Here is a 15,745-nt window from a genome sequence, read left to right as displayed (position 1 = left end):
GTGGATAGCTAAGAGCCAATAAAATTTTAAGACTTAGACTTCTTTTTCTATTTTGTTTCTCAGAGGATTAAAGTGGGGGGGGGTGTGGAATAAAACCTCAATAACAGGAATTACCTCACAAATATAAGGTCTTTTAAACTGTGTCAAAGTAAACGGCAGGAACCGTTTCTTCTGTATTCAGCAGGAGAAACAGGCTTAAGAAAAGTGCTGTCAACTTTGGTCAACATTTACCTAACAAGCAGAAGGAGGAATGTGACTCCCTACCTACCTACATCTTAGTGATCCTGATTTGTTGTGTACCTCAAAGGGCTAGGTAAACTGAGACTCAAAACTGCAAATAGTTGAGACGTTATGAAATATTTGATGGTTATCTAAAGCTAAACAGAGTTACTCAGGTACAGCTCTGGAAGAGCTCTCACACTAACAGTCATTCCTTTCCAGTATTAAATGCACTGACACAGAAAACGTGTATTTGTTTTTCTCTAGGATGAGTAATTACTATCTGAGAAACTACTAAAATCTTGTAATAAGCACAGTAAATAACACACACTTCTGGTACATGTGTTGTAACGTTTCATTTTTAGACAGAGATCTAGTAAGCACAACTTCTACCATACTCACGCTCCACATAACAGAGGGACGTGTCTATACAACACTTACAATAGATTGCAAGGTTGTTATAAGCTTCTCTTCCCCTACAATGCCTAAAAATTTGCAGCAAGGACTGAAACTCAGCTTATTTCATGAGTTCACAGTTCATGGTTCATAAATTTTCTCCTAATACAGCTTTCTCTATCATCAGTGGAGACAGAGTGCCTCGCTCAGAAGGTGGAAAGCAGGCACCTCACACTCCTCCTTTGAAACCACACTAGAAACCTCCCTCTCCTCGGACTACAGAAGCCACTTCAGGAGACGGGCCTCCATAGACCAGAGGTAACCTCAGTGTGTATCCCACGCTTCCCTCCTCGCTTCATCATGAACTGGCCAAGAAATGGAGTAGTGTGCTTTACGCAAAGACCTCAGATCAGGGGAGGATCTGACAAACCTTTGCCAGACTTCTTCAATTCGCCCAATTCTGCTACACATACATATTAAAACTTAACTCTGCGACCTGACGAATGGGCCTGGAGTGTGATGGGCCCCTTTAATACAGCACAAGAGACACAAGAACCTACGCATATGTACAGCTGCTGGCTGCAACAGCCAGACATAGGGAGACCTATAATGTTGTGCTCTGCCCTTCCATCTTTGCTTTTCCCTCCCCTTTCTTCATTTGTCCTTTCTCCGCAAACCTGCCCCTTACAAAAAACCTCATTGAAAATATCTTTCCTATGGCCCAAAATATGAACAGGTTCATTTGGTCTCAGCTCCAAGTGTATTTGGAAATCACAGATCTTTCCTCCTTCCATATGCTTTCTTCTGCTCTTTCACAGGAAGTGAAAAAGCTACTAAATCATGATCTTCCCTAATGTACAGCTGTCCAAGATTTGAAATACCTTCGTCATGGTAGGACAGTACCTTGTGCCCAAGCTGAGCTGCCTCTCCCCGAGCTGCAGTGGCTATGGGATCAATGAGGTGACCAATTTCCTGGACGACCGATGTCAGCTGCTCCTGTAGAGCCTAACGTAAAGAGAAATAGTCACTTACTGTCACAACTGTTCTTTTATCAAGTTGTACCATACCTACATCATACCATAGACCATACCTATCACCCTCAGACCAACCGACATATTCAGAACGCTGTTCAAATGATCCACGACACAACAGGATGCAGAAATCCATGCTGTCTGCTTTCTTTATGTACTTGCTCCTTTCTTCTCCTTTATGCTGTTTCAACAACCAGAACCCTAAGATAGGCCTGCTGCTCTTTAGATCTATATGGCAAGTCTGGGTAGAGAGTGGAGAAGATGGCTCCCTCCTACTCCAGCTGATAGTAGCATACTTGGGAGTAGGTGTCCTTTCTCACTGCAATGTGACAAACCGCCCTGCCCCAACTATTCTTGCCCTGCCAGAGATTTAGAATCACTGCACCGATCAGAGAAACCACAGGAGCTCCGATTTAAATATGAATAAACATTCTTCAAAGCAGACAATACAGCACGAGAGCAAAAAGCTCTGCTGTAAACTTTGAAGCTCGCAGGAGAAATTCACCAATAAGGAAAATAAGGAAAGACAAAGGAAAGATACGACAGCTCTGAGGGACAGAGATGAGGACTGACCTCCTGAATACTGTCTGCAAGACAGGAGCTAAGAAAAGCTTATTACTGGCTTTTAACTCAGAGGCACTTAATGTCTTACCAGGATTTAGCTCACTCTCATGAAAGGCAAGGGAAAATAAATACTATTTTTGCACTTCGTTACATTTCTGTATTGCTTTATAAATAACTGCCACCTTCAGTAACATTCATTTCAGTTTGACACAGCATCCAAGATGACTTCATCATTTAAACAGAAAAGAATTATATCTATGACATATTTCCTGTAATAAGTTCTTTTGTATAGCTTCATTTAGTCTGAGATGTTTCTAGCATCCAGTGCTACAGCCCAAGGAAACCACTGGAATACACAAATAGACATATAATACCAGGAAGCAATAGTACTACTAAATACCAAGCTGAGAATCTGATCATGAGTTGCTGACTTTTCTAGGCAGTCTGGCCATGACAGACCTTCCTCAATGAGATAAAAGCTGAAATAGGATTTGTCTGTGTTACCATGGGGTGCCGTGGGCACGGAAGTAAGCTTTTTTTAATGAGAACATATCAACATCAACTCCAGATTTCACTTATTTAAAGAGAAAATAGGCATTAAGAAAAATGATATCGACATTTACATCACCGGACTTCTAGTAATAGATTAGTTTCAGAAACTTCCTAACCTTCACATGGCAAGGCACCAGACAAACACTATCAGCTGGTCACATCAGCACAGGAATTCAGAGTAACACGTGGGCTGTGGTTAAAAATAAGTACTTTCACCCCTACTTTTGCATGGTGATTTTGGTATCTTTCCAGAAGTGACACTCTTTGGCCAGCACATGATTTTTGCCTAGAAAGATTCCAGTAAGAATGCTTCTCCCCTCACTGGTAGTAGATTGTGCCAAGCACTCAGCTCCAAATCTTCAAATGGACAGAAAAGCAGCAGGGCTAAGTGAGGCTGCTCAGTGTTACTCTGCGCCTGTGCTACCTCCCTTACCTCAACTGAGATGTCATCCCTGGTGGCCAGACTCTGACTGACGGCTGCAAGAGAGGCTTGCTCAATGTCTCTGATGCATCTGTTGATCCCATCAATGGAGAAATCACATTCTCGCTGGCCTGGGGCCTTGTCCCTGAAAGACAGAGATAGTAAGCTGCGCATGGCGGGAAGGAGGCGGGCTCTTTCATGGATCCATGAAGTACAGGTATACTTCATCACCTGACAGTACGTAAAGCATGTGGGAGGAGAGCAACAAGAACAACAGTTAGCTTTCTTCTACCTTTGGGATTTCGATATAGGTACAGAGTACTCTGCACACTTTTATACACACACACACATTGCTCCTCTCAATGATTAGATGGAAAAAAAACTTGTTGCCTCAGAAGAAAAATGCAAATTCAACCTCCTTTGGATGGCCAGACTGGCCCAACAATGAAGGTCAATACGAAAACGCAACAGACACCAGGCAAAAATATTCACATTTCCGTACGGTGCGACCAAATGTCTTAAAACAATTCCTTAGTACTAGGTGTAACATTCAGTCCCACGTGCCTTTTAACAAAGGTTGGTTTCCAACTACTTTGCCTGATTTGCAGTCAGTATAACCATGATCAAAGATCACAGAACTGTAAACACTCCTTAGTTCATTGTTTTCATACCATTTTGATTTAATCAATATTGAGATTAAGTATAGAACCATAATTTAACATATTTATTTTTTTTAAGAAAGGGACAAACAGGTTTAGTCCAAAAACCAAAGAATATTCATTTGTTGCTACAGCATTCTTGCAACTGAACAGAGAACACTATAGAAAAGAACAGATAGCAAAGGTAATTTATACTGTCTGATCCACCTGAAAAAAAATATGCTTTTTTCCATGTACTGTATGTTGGTACGAGATCTGGATGGAGGTAATATAGCTATGCTTTTTTAAAATTCTACAGCATTCTCCATTACATTCACCTTAAACTAAATTGAAGGTGGAGCCAGGGAAAGGGAACAGAACACAAACACAGAACAACCCTATACTGCAGAGTGCTGCAGTCATCACCTACACAGAGTGTAAACGGGCACATATTGTGCATCACAGAATAAGTAATTTCCATTAGTGAAAAACATGACAGTGCTAACAGCCATACAATATTATTCTTTACAAATGGCTGCTAAATTATTACTACAATTTTGTTACTACAAGAGACATACCTGATAGAGGTGATAAGACTCTTGATAGAATCTGAGACAGTATGGGAATGCCCAGCAAGTACAGACCACGTAGGAGGGTCTTTTGGATTTATAGCCAGAGAACGAGCAGTTTTGATCAATAAAGATGAGCTTTCCAACATTGTTTTAGCAGAAACTAGAATTGGTTCCTGTGCTCGTGATCCCTGTGGCCAGAAAGGCACAAGAACACAAAGAACATTTAAATAATTATTTGAGTTTGTCCACACTTTCTGCTCCCAAAAATCTGTTTAATTAACAGCATTAAAACGGCATTATCATTTCCTGTATCATACTATCATATTCACGGATAGTCAACACAGAAATAGTACTAAAACCATCGCAGTCTAACAGTTTTCTCTGTAACGTACTTAAGAAACACTTTGCACTTCAGAACGGCACCATCCAGCTGAGAAACAGGAGAAAACAATTGTAGACTATAGAGATACCACTTAAAATAAACTTTATTTGTCACAAAACTCGCAAGATCCAACCAAGCGTGCTCTTTTCCTGGGAATTAGTTGGGCTACAACACTCTAATTGGGTTATCATCTCTATACCTATTTTATCACCGGTATTCTGGTAAACCCAGGTACCACAGGCCTGGAGGACAGGCTTAGATTTCAGTTACAGCCTTACAACTTTAAGACTGCAACAGTTACTGCATCATCTGATACCACCAGCTGGAACAGAGGCTCCCAAAAGCAGGAAGGAGCAGTTGACAAAGTCAGTAAGAATACATGACCTCTACTTCAAAGCTTTTATGAAGGTTAAAGGATCTATTTTACTAACACCCCCCCCCCCGAAAAAACCCTTTATTAGTTACTTTGAATACTACTCTGCTGTAGTTACTGGGGTTGAGGACGGGGAACTCGGGGAAAAAAAGTACAGAAGGCCCACAGAAAGTTATTCTTGCCAGAAACCTGCTTTTTGTCATCATGACCACATCATTTTTGGAAGGGAAAAACCCAAGCAATGCCCCTTCAATCCTTTTCAGAACGAATTAGGTTCAATTTGTAAAAGCTGCTCTTGAGGGAAAAAGGGATATGTATTACTTTACCACACGGAAGAATCCAGCTAACAAGGCGTGCGAGTCACCTGTACCGTATCACTTCATTAACAAGAGACCGGCAGTGCTGAACTGTAGCCTAACTAATTTTATCCTACTGCTGCAAAATTCAAGGTCAGAGGTTAAGCGAGACAGCAGAATGCCCTATGAACACCCAGGAATACAGAGAGACATTTCAGGGTCAGGTCTCTACACCCACTTCCTCTCCTCCGACACATGATTAATTCAACATTTTTGACTTTTTGAGGGTGGAAGTGGAACATCCTGCCTTACCTCAGTGCTGATCTGTGCAGGGATGCTGACAAATTCTGGATTTGAAGCAAATGCTGTCAGATTTTCCACAGCCTCTATCAAAGGTGCAGTAGCAATTCTGCACTTGTTGCGGTTCTCTTCAGAGAAATCACCATCCAGGGCCTGGAAATTAAATCATGATTGAGTTCTGTCTGAACGGGTCTCTTTGCAAAATTGAAGGAATACGGTTTAATTCTTCATAGTTTTAAACTGTTGTGTGTTTATAACATTTGAAAGTTCCTCCAGAAAACAGGCTGATGCAAAGAATGTGATCCTTTAAGCGTGCGTGCACTTCTTTAGCTGGTTATTGACCCTAAACTTAAAACTGCTCTCATTTTCACACAAGTCAACTGATCTCTTTCATAATCTCATAGGTAAGATTTCAACACGAAGGACCTTCTGTGTAATGTAATAGAAACTTTCAGCCTGAAGAGCAAAATTATTTTAAAAGACTTTCAGTAGCATATCATAATTTCAGTAGCATATCAGCTAATGGCTTCTACAGCTTAACAAGTATTATTTCTGCTTGCATGAGGAAAAACTACCTCCTGCCAAACTGCAAACTGCAGACAGGGATCCGGAAAATAAAAGATTACTATTAATAGGAGACTATTAAACAGCACCAATATAAATGGCTTCTGTTTGCTTCCCAGTATTATTTGTTTCTTTAGTTTTCTCTTATAAATATGGTAAGGCTGCCAGAAATACCTCCACAAACCTTTGTATATTGAGCAACGTAACACCATTTAAAACCTTCATGTTCTGTTGTTTGCAAATTATTCTGATGGTGCAAGCTTATTAAACACATCAACACAGAGGTGTCTGATACTGGATTGGCCAGCTGCCTCTCCTAATACTGATACTGCCCAACTCTTTCCATCTTGACTACAGCAGAGTTGTACCACTGAAACCTGTTTTCCAGTGCAAGTCTTCTAAAATATAATTAATCATTTCTTAAACCATATATATCACAGAAGGTAAAAAGATACTTCTAACTGTTCTGATTCTGTCTCAACAGGAAAAAAAAAACAAACCAAAAACACAAAGGAAGAAGGAAGCACAACTAAGCAGCATTTGTACCTTGATAGTTTTAACCAGGTTAGCAGTGCTGTTTGCAACTTCCTTGGCAGACTGCACAAAGTGTCTCTTGGCAACGGGATTTGCTGTCTTTGAGGAAGCAATGCGGCAAGCATTGCACAAAGCAGAAGTATGTTTGGCCACAATTGTGGCAGCTGATAACACCTGTGAAAATAGATGGCACAAAACAAGCAGACTGTCAAAGGGGCAAGACAGTTACTACACTCCAGCTCTGCACACAGCTGAAAGCCATACAACAGTTTCAAACCAGAACTCCTTTGCCTGGTCACAATGACAGTCTCACTCTAAGCCTCTGGAATCACCTGTGATGGGCTGCTTGCTGGATCTACCAAATTCTGGCAAGCCATCTGGATTGCTTGATTGGCTCTGGCAAATTGAATTGGGTCAACAAGACCCTGCTGGCCAGCCTGACTGTTTGGATCCGAGATGCCAACCAGGTAAGCAGCCTAGAAAGACAGAAAGGAAGAAAACAACCCTAAGAAACAATGCTAAATCCATCTTGGTTCTCTGATAAGCTTGCCATACGTTATAGCACACGGTGATGAGAAATTATCCAGAAATCATACTGTGAAGTACTATTACCATCTTTTTAGCAATAAATCTCCAGAATCCTCTGAAACCACGAAACCTTACGGCTACACTTGTGAAATTTATTTAGTCAAAACTGTCCACTGTTTAAGCAGCTGATATTCCTGGAAATGTTATTTTTCACTTGCATAGCCAATGGAAAGAGCTTTAATGGTCATAAGCATCAGCAAATTATTTACTGGATTAGACACAGTTGGAGGTGGTGAGGGTTTTTGTCAAGGCTGAGTAGAAGTCCAACCCACAGCAAATGCACTACCGCTGAGTGTAGGACCCATCAAGTCTGTGGTTGCTGGTCCCACTGCAGCTCAAGATGTCTGATGGTCAAACTTATTCTCAACTAAATAAAAGTTCAATGCCTCTCAACAAGGAGGAATTGTCTGAACTGTCAAAACCACGTCTGATGAATCTCCATTATAGATACAATTATCTGTCACCTTGATATGCCAGTAAGGCAATGCAGGGTTACGTGTAAAGGAGATTAAATCTGTACTGAGATATTCCATATTTGCGGAAATCAAGAAGTGGTTTCTGGATGCAGAGCATGGTCCCCGACAGCCAAATCCTTCACTGAAGAGGCTGTATCAGCTCTTAAGAGTTCAAGTCATCCAGTTATCAGGTCAGTGAAACCACAGTAACCAGTTCCAGACTATTTTGTTGTAGTAGCTTTAGAATTTCAGTTATTCCAAAAGTATCTGAATAGCTGAAACATGTTGCTTATTATTTTAAATGTCTGAAATTAGTAGTGCTCCTTATGAATTTTTACAAACTAAACCAAACTTGATTCATTCATTTTAACTGTGGCTGGTTTTTGTGTACTTTTCTATGATGCAATAGTTCAGAGCTTGAGCTGCAAACCTGAATTCCGTATGCTGCAGCTTTGACACTTGCTTTATCCTCAGAAAAGTTTCCTTCTTGATGTCATTTCCCTTCCTTACAAAATATGCATGTTATTGCACTCTGCTGCTTCTGCAATGTACAGCCATGCATGCATAGTTTATGTGGATCTACACAGAGCACGCCGCATAGTACAAGGTCATCATTTGTTTGGCCACGAGAACGTGAAGCTCAGGTTTACACACCCACAACATGAGCTTGCTAAAAAAATAAAAACATATACTTGCTTTACAGATTTTAGTAGCTTACCTGAGCTGCTGCCTCTGTGAGGCCACAAAGAGCCTTGGATGCAACTCCAACACATTCTCCAAAGACTAAGAGATCCCCAGTTTTTGCATTCTGGGAAATGCCCGCCATTGATTCTCCAAGAACCTCAGAAATTAAAAAACAAAGTTACCTTCCCAATATGCTTCCCTGCCACTCAAAGGCAAATGACTCCAGACCTTGAGCCAGTTCCAGCCCACAAACCTCTGACCTGGCTTCCAGAAATTTTAGCTAGTTAACGACTCCACTGAATTGGGCACATCCCTCTGCATGGCGTTAAGCGGTAAGACATGCAGATCAACTCAGGATTGACAGTGCCAAACAAACACACTTACAGCGCAAGTGACTGCGAGGATACAGAATTAACCCTCATTATTTTTGCTGTCACCCACTAGTCATCACAGCTGGCCTGACGCTAGGTATGTTGCACAGATTGCCGAACACAACCGCCAATCCTGCGGCTGCTGTCAACATATCTGGGATCTTCTTTGCCCCCAAACTCACTGAAACTCAGTGAAAATCAAATTGCATCTAGTCTGCTGGAACCATTTGAATGTCAGAACATACATTAATTTCCACAGTGCCTCCCACTGAATTGAGTTTATTTTCTTTTAAAATTCAAAATAAGGTCTGACTGCAGTAGGGCATTACATGCAAGATGACATGCACACCCATTCAGTACTTTCTTTTTTTTCTAAAGAAGGAAGGATATGAGACAATTCCAACATATCAAATAAGGACACTAAAAGCAAAGCTTCAAAGAAAGACGTATAGCATGGTATGTTTAAAAATAACTTAAGAGATTTTACACAGATTTTCTGATGTGCTAGAACAGCTGAACTGCTCAGACATTGCTCTAAGCTGTTTGGCACAGAACCATACAACTGTATTTCATTGCCAAGACTCCCATTTATGCTTTGGGCTGTTTCAACATAGCTGCAGTCAAAATATATCATGAAAGTATGACATGCTGTCTAATGCACAGCAAAGGAAGGGAAAGAGGGAGAAAGTTTAACAGCATTACATACCAGATACTTAAAAATTTCTTACCAAGGCAAAACATCTGAGTGACCAAAACCTGAAATTACCTGTAAGAGACCTACCTCAGGCTGAGTAGGAACGCAGCATACATTTTAGCTACAAACACTGTGCTGTGTTTCTATCATGTTTGATACATATGTGGAAACTTCTGGTTTGTGGATATATTTGTGGATATATTTGTGGAAACATCAAAACACACTTTACAATTGGCACAGAGGTTGGAAAAGGAAATTACCTTTGAGTTTTCCATTACGCCCTCAATACAATCAAAATAGGAGAGATCGCTCACAGGTTCATTGGGGTTATCCAGCATTCCCTTAACTGTCTGAAATAATGAAAGAGACTGATTATTGACAGAGCCTGAAATACTGCGCTGAGAAGAACATAGACCATCACAACTATCCTGTTAATACCAGTGTAATCTTATAACTTTGTCTCCAGCAAGCAAACAAAACTACACGCTCACTGAGGGCTCACATACAGATGAGTCTGCTACACATTAAATGCTACCCTACATTAACTGACCTGTGGTAACCACACATTCATGCACTACGAATCTGCTGGAAGTATAGGCTAATGTGATTTACCTTGTTTCTGTGATGAGTGATTTATGGTCAGTGAGCACTGCTCGGCTGACACGTGGTTTTCTGTCAGTTGTCAGTCTAATACGTATTTTCAGCACTACCTGAAGTTTCATAAATGAAGTTTCATAAATTACAAAAGTGATGGGAAAACCAGCTACCATGTGTTGAGTACTGTCTAGAGACGCAAAGAGCTACCAAACTAAGTGCAAGTCAACCACCTGCCTGCCTCTTACTACTGTCAACAGATTCCACCAACACAGCTCCCTCTGTCAGAAAACTACATGTACTAGTTGGGTATAACTTCTTTTTCTGAGGTGATTCCGATTCCTGGAAATAACAACGTGAGTGTCAGTCACATATTCATTCAGAAAAATCAATGCATTTAGATAATGAAACTTGTAAAAAGCTGCAAAATGCAGCAGACTAATTATTTTATATGTAAAAAATCTGCAATATGCCTTTTTCCAAGTTTGGAGGAAGACTACTTTCTGCCAAATATCAAGCAGAGAAGCTTTTTAATCTTTCTGATGAAAGTGAAATCAGTAAGTATAGAAAGGTACCAACATCTGTATCTGACGTTTGCCTTCCATCTGAAGGAAACCTAGGTGTGATTTTAAACCCTTAGACTTTTCTCATAACTAAACTCCTAACGTTAAGATACACCTCCAAAATTTTTAACAACTCAGCTATTGCTTTTTAAAAGCTACAGCCTAACTTAAAGCTGTACAGCAATTAAACTGTGAGAGCAAAGTGGTGTAAAGAAGTCGTCACATCTAGAAAAGTTCCCAGTTGCCTCTCATCTCCTCCTCAGTTCTCACAGACGTTGCAGCAACTCTTCACGGTTGTGCTCCATCTATAAATACCCATGTGTAAAGCAAACAATGTTCCTGCAGCACTTACACTACTATGGAGACAGAAGCCCTTGGAACATAAGGAAACAGAACAGCAAACGACAAGCCAGCACAAACTTCCCGCTGACACGTATTTTCTGTTACTATAACACCTTTGTTAATCCTTTCAGCTGAAATTCTGGGCAAGTTTAGCTACCTCATTGGAGGTCATACAGTAAGGTCCCCTCTAAAAACAGTTTTCCAGAGTCTCCAGTGAAGACTACAGAGCATACAGAGAGCCTAAGAAATCCAAGCTGAGATCCTCTGTTTCTACAGAAACAACACTCTTTAGTACTTTTAAGAAGCCTTGGGAAGACCAGAAATAGTAGGTGATGAATTGGGGAAATGAAGGGAAGAGGTAAGAGCTTAATCACTGTAAAGAGAAATTGAAAGTTACGACTGCTAAAAATGCTTTCCCAAAAATTTGATAGGTTCCTCAGGTCACTTTGATACCAGTCTCCAGTCTGGTTTCAGGACTGCGTGGTTTTGCCTCAGTTTCCCTTTTCTCAGAAACTAATCTAATTCCATACAGCCAGGCTTTTCTTGCTAACTGTCCCTCTCAGCCAAGTGTTTCCTGAAGTTCAAGATGACACAGATCTTCCTTCTGCCCTTCGCGGGCTCTGCTTCCAATCCATGCAAGCCATGCTATTGACACAGAGCGCTCTGCAATGGCTTTTTAAGGCTGTTCCGCCTTACATTTGCCCCCTAACCTCTCAGTTTTCTGTGGCTCCTTAGCTGGGAATTCTCATCTTTCACATCCCTGCTATTCTGCAGACCTCTCCCCCTTAGTCTTTCAGGAAGTCCTGAGAAATGGCGCTTCGTTCCCCCTGCTTGCTCCACCCCTATACTCTGCATTGATTTCAGCTATTACATTCTGGCCCAATTTCCAGTTTTTTCTTTCTATTATTTGGACTTGCCTCCACTCACTTTAACCAAGGGGAGAACACCTCTAAGCTCAGGAAGCTAACAATTCAGAAGTATAATGCAGCTCCTAGACAAGCTCCTAGCAATATTTTGGGATGATGACAGTGGACTTGCATATTAAAAAAAGCTCACAATATCCTGGGATGCACTGCAATGACCTCTGTATCTTTTTGATACCAAGGAGTAGAAATAAAAAGCTTAAAAGTGTTTTATGCTTTCTACACGGGCCAGTCCTCCCTTGATGTTCTGACCTTGACAGCAAACAACAAACATTTAGTTTAATAAAAAAGATGCTATTTCCTACTATTGTAAGCAGCTGTGTGTGAGCAGTGAACAACCTTAGAATTAGGTCTTTCAACTGCCCTGCTACCCACTATTTAGCCAGCCAAACATTTCACTCATGAACAAGACTGTACCTTGCCAAAACCTGTATTGACACATATGTCACATCAGCTTGGCTGTGGCAAAGCAGATACAAGGCAAAGATCTACACTAAGAAATGGTAGGGTATAAGACGGTAAATGTCATCCTAAAGTGGGATGTCAGTTAACAACATTCTACAAGCAGAAAAATCAAGATACTGCAGCTCCTTCCAGGGCACTGCTGGTACTGGGAATGTCCAACTCATCATGACTCTTCCTTAATTCATGGTAAGTACAAATAATAAGGACTAAACTGTACCTTTTGGGGGGGCAGGGGAGAGGAGATGGGGACAGGGCAGCAAATTTCATTCTGGCCAAAACTGCAAGATGTTCGCAGAGGTTCTATGCTTACCTCCTATGCAACTAAAACCCCTGCCACAGTTATCAAGTGAGAAGGCAATGACACCAGCTAATCAGACAAAGAAAACAACAGAAACAAACAATTGGGACCCATTTTTATTTGTAAGAACTTTTGAAATGTTGTAATACCTCCAGTTCTCTGAGTGCATTATCACATTCCTTCTGCCCGGGAGCTTGCTGGGTGCACAGCGTGATGAGCTGGTTGATACTCTCAGTCACAGCTCTAGGAAGAGTAGGAGGAAAAAAAAGTATGTTTTAAAGTTAAACTATTCCTCTTATTAAAACTTTTGTTTCATTAACTGTACACTGCATAAAGATAGAACTTTGATGTTCTACTATATTTTTTCTTTTCAGTGTTCGGGGATTAACTATATGTTAAGCACTTCTCCTAGAAATCTCTTCTTTAACAAGTTCCATAGAAGCAAAAACATTCTCACTAAAGCATTTGATGGTGATCCACACCTGAAAATCTATACATTCAGCGTAAACAATTGAGAAGTTAGTCCAGAAGAAACAGAATCTTCATCTCACAGCAACAAGTGTACTGAGTGTCTGTGGTAAGGTTTTGGCTGCTGGGGTGGCCTCTGTGAGCAGAGGCCAGGGGCTGCCCCATGCCAGGCACAGCTCGTTCTAGACAGCTCCAACAGACCCATCACAGGACACAGCTGAGCCCAGCAGCCAAGCTGGTGGCACCTCTGCAAAAACATTGGTGAGAAAGGGCAGAACATCTGGCACCAGGGCCAGGGTCAACCCACTACACTAGCATAGTGACGTAACTTAGTTGCCAAAAGGTACTTCAGCACTTCTTCAGGCCCAATAGTAACGTAATCATTTCTCAACTAGCACCCCAGAAGTCTTATTAAAGGACACAGAAACAGGTGGCCAGTATTGTAAAAAAATGCTTGAATGGAAGTAGTATTATACACCCTTTGCTAGCAAAGGCTTGTGTCTTGTCTGACATACTATGTTACAAACACACACATAATCCTGCTATATATTTCTATAGTCTGTTATCAAGTTATTTGGGTTTTTTTGTTTGGGTTTTTTTTTTCCCCTTTAACTAATCATTAACATTCTCTGAGTCAAGATGCATCAGCTCTCAGGTTTAAATCCAAAAAGAACATTATATTTTTGCATTACATTTCTATGGGAGTTCACAGTTCTGATGCTCTTGAACACAGGCTGAATCTGATACACAGTAGTCACTATTTGTGTTTCTGATGAATGCTCTGATATTAAGAGAAGTTCATTATAACTACATTCACTTTAGACTAATAGCTAACCACCCAGGAAAGCAGCTTCTAGAAGAAGAGGCTTTGCAGGAGGAAGTGTGCTGTTCGTTGTTATTAATCAAAGACCATTTTCTATAGCCAGGCATGTTGTCACCGATTTGCAAAAACTTAGCTTGTACTGTGACATTACAGTGGAATGCAATTGGTTTTATGTTGTTTCTCATGGCAGATTAGAAAATGAGTGAAATGGGAGTGCATGGAGAATATGCTCCCCTCTGGCTTTGAAAACTGCATGACATTTGGATTATTTTTCTCTCTAACATAACTGGCACTTGATAACATGATTGGTAATATCAGTAACATGATTACCTAGACGGATGGTATCACTTTGTTACCAAAGGAAACAGGATGTGCTTATCACATATACACCAGGTTTTATGCTTAATTCCAGGGCAAAAAGAGTGGAAACTAATAGACACGTTTAACTGAGACTCCTACCCTTTTCAGTAGCTCTTGTGTCCTTGCGGAGCCGTTTTTCCCCCAGGTTCCTCTGCCTTTTAGGACTGTTACATATACATGTCTTGCATCCTGTCTGACATACTGTATTTACACACTTAGTCCTGCTATATATTTATATAGTCTGTTACCAAATTTGGTTTTTTTTTTCTTTGATATCCTTTTATCATTGATATCCCGAGTCAACATGTGTGTGTACATACAATTGTTTTTACAATTACTATTTACCTCTGAGAAACAACGTGTGTGGCTTCACCAACATAATGGATTCTCAGCCTCCTGAACGTCAGTGATTTCTACGCATCAGAAAAATGTTATTGCATACAGACATATGAATAGAGGGCAAAAATGGAAGGTTCTGTTCACTCCCAGAGAAACTCCATGCAAAAATATCCTGCCCGCTGTTGATTTTAATCTGAGAGAGACAATGCCCATTGACTCAGAGAATATCAGTGACTAAAGAAAAAATCCCAGACTTCATAATAGACTAGAATTACCAGCTTTGAAGAGGATGAAATGGGGTCTTATAAATGTCATTACTACACACCAGGTACCTGTATCCAGGAATACACCTATGTACAAGCATTACTTTTAAAACTGTTTGGAAGCAGCAGAAACAGGAAGGTGGCCCCTCAAACACCAACCCCAGAGTGGAAGAGGACTTCCAGGACTCTAAAGGCCACATTTTTTTTCATTAAATATAGCACATAAATACTCAGATCCTGCAGGGAACTCAGCCACTGTTGCAGTCCTATGAGACTGTCAGAGGAAGTCAAGAAAAATGCCCCCACGAGGAGGCCAAAGCTACTGAAAAAGTTGGAGTGTCTAATACAGCTGGAACAAAGAGGGAAGGAAAGAAAATACAAGAAGATGAATCACAGTACTGTAGAAGATGAGAGAAAAACGACAAGATAAGCCACCTTATAAGCAGGAAGCAAAGGAAGCTGTGCCTCTTCTTTCATTTTCATGAAAAAAGGGAAAGTAAAAATACTTGACACTGACGGTATCATAGCAGGGAAAGAGAACAGAGCCCTGACAAGCTTGTCCCAAGCAACCATGGAGGATGGGAGAAGGGAAATACAGTGTCTGTTTAGCACCTTGAACACAAACTGAGAACTGGTACCGTATTTACTTTTCATGGTTATCTGATGCCTATGT

General features: G+C 40.7%; 1 protein-coding gene across 1 annotated transcript in view; it reads right to left on the bottom strand.

Annotated features, from left to right (window-relative positions):
- The window catches only part of TLN2 (talin 2), a 113,786-nt gene that overhangs the window by 46,069 nt on the left and 51,972 nt on the right, over window positions 1–15,745 (bottom strand). Inside the window, exons 30-38 of the mRNA XM_086471830.1 lie at window positions 12,969–13,062; window positions 9,895–9,984; window positions 8,604–8,726; window positions 7,175–7,318; window positions 6,855–7,016; window positions 5,757–5,897; window positions 4,400–4,581; window positions 3,196–3,328; window positions 1,519–1,620 (exon numbers count right to left, since the gene is read on the bottom strand). Coding sequence (XP_086327956.1) covers window positions 1,519–1,620; window positions 3,196–3,328; window positions 4,400–4,581; window positions 5,757–5,897; window positions 6,855–7,016; window positions 7,175–7,318; window positions 8,604–8,726; window positions 9,895–9,984; window positions 12,969–13,062 — 1,171 coding nt within the window. The remainder of the gene's footprint in view (window positions 1–1,518; window positions 1,621–3,195; window positions 3,329–4,399; window positions 4,582–5,756; window positions 5,898–6,854; window positions 7,017–7,174; window positions 7,319–8,603; window positions 8,727–9,894; window positions 9,985–12,968; window positions 13,063–15,745) is intronic.

The sequence above is a fragment of the Leptosomus discolor genome, chromosome 11 (genome assembly GCF_034619465.1).
Source record: "Leptosomus discolor isolate bLepDis1 chromosome 11, bLepDis1.hap2, whole genome shotgun sequence".
In the NCBI taxonomy this organism is placed as follows: domain Eukaryota; kingdom Metazoa; phylum Chordata; class Aves; order Leptosomiformes; family Leptosomidae; genus Leptosomus; species Leptosomus discolor.
The sequence above is the reverse complement of the archived record's forward strand: the minus strand, read 5'-3'. Positions and strand labels throughout refer to the sequence as shown.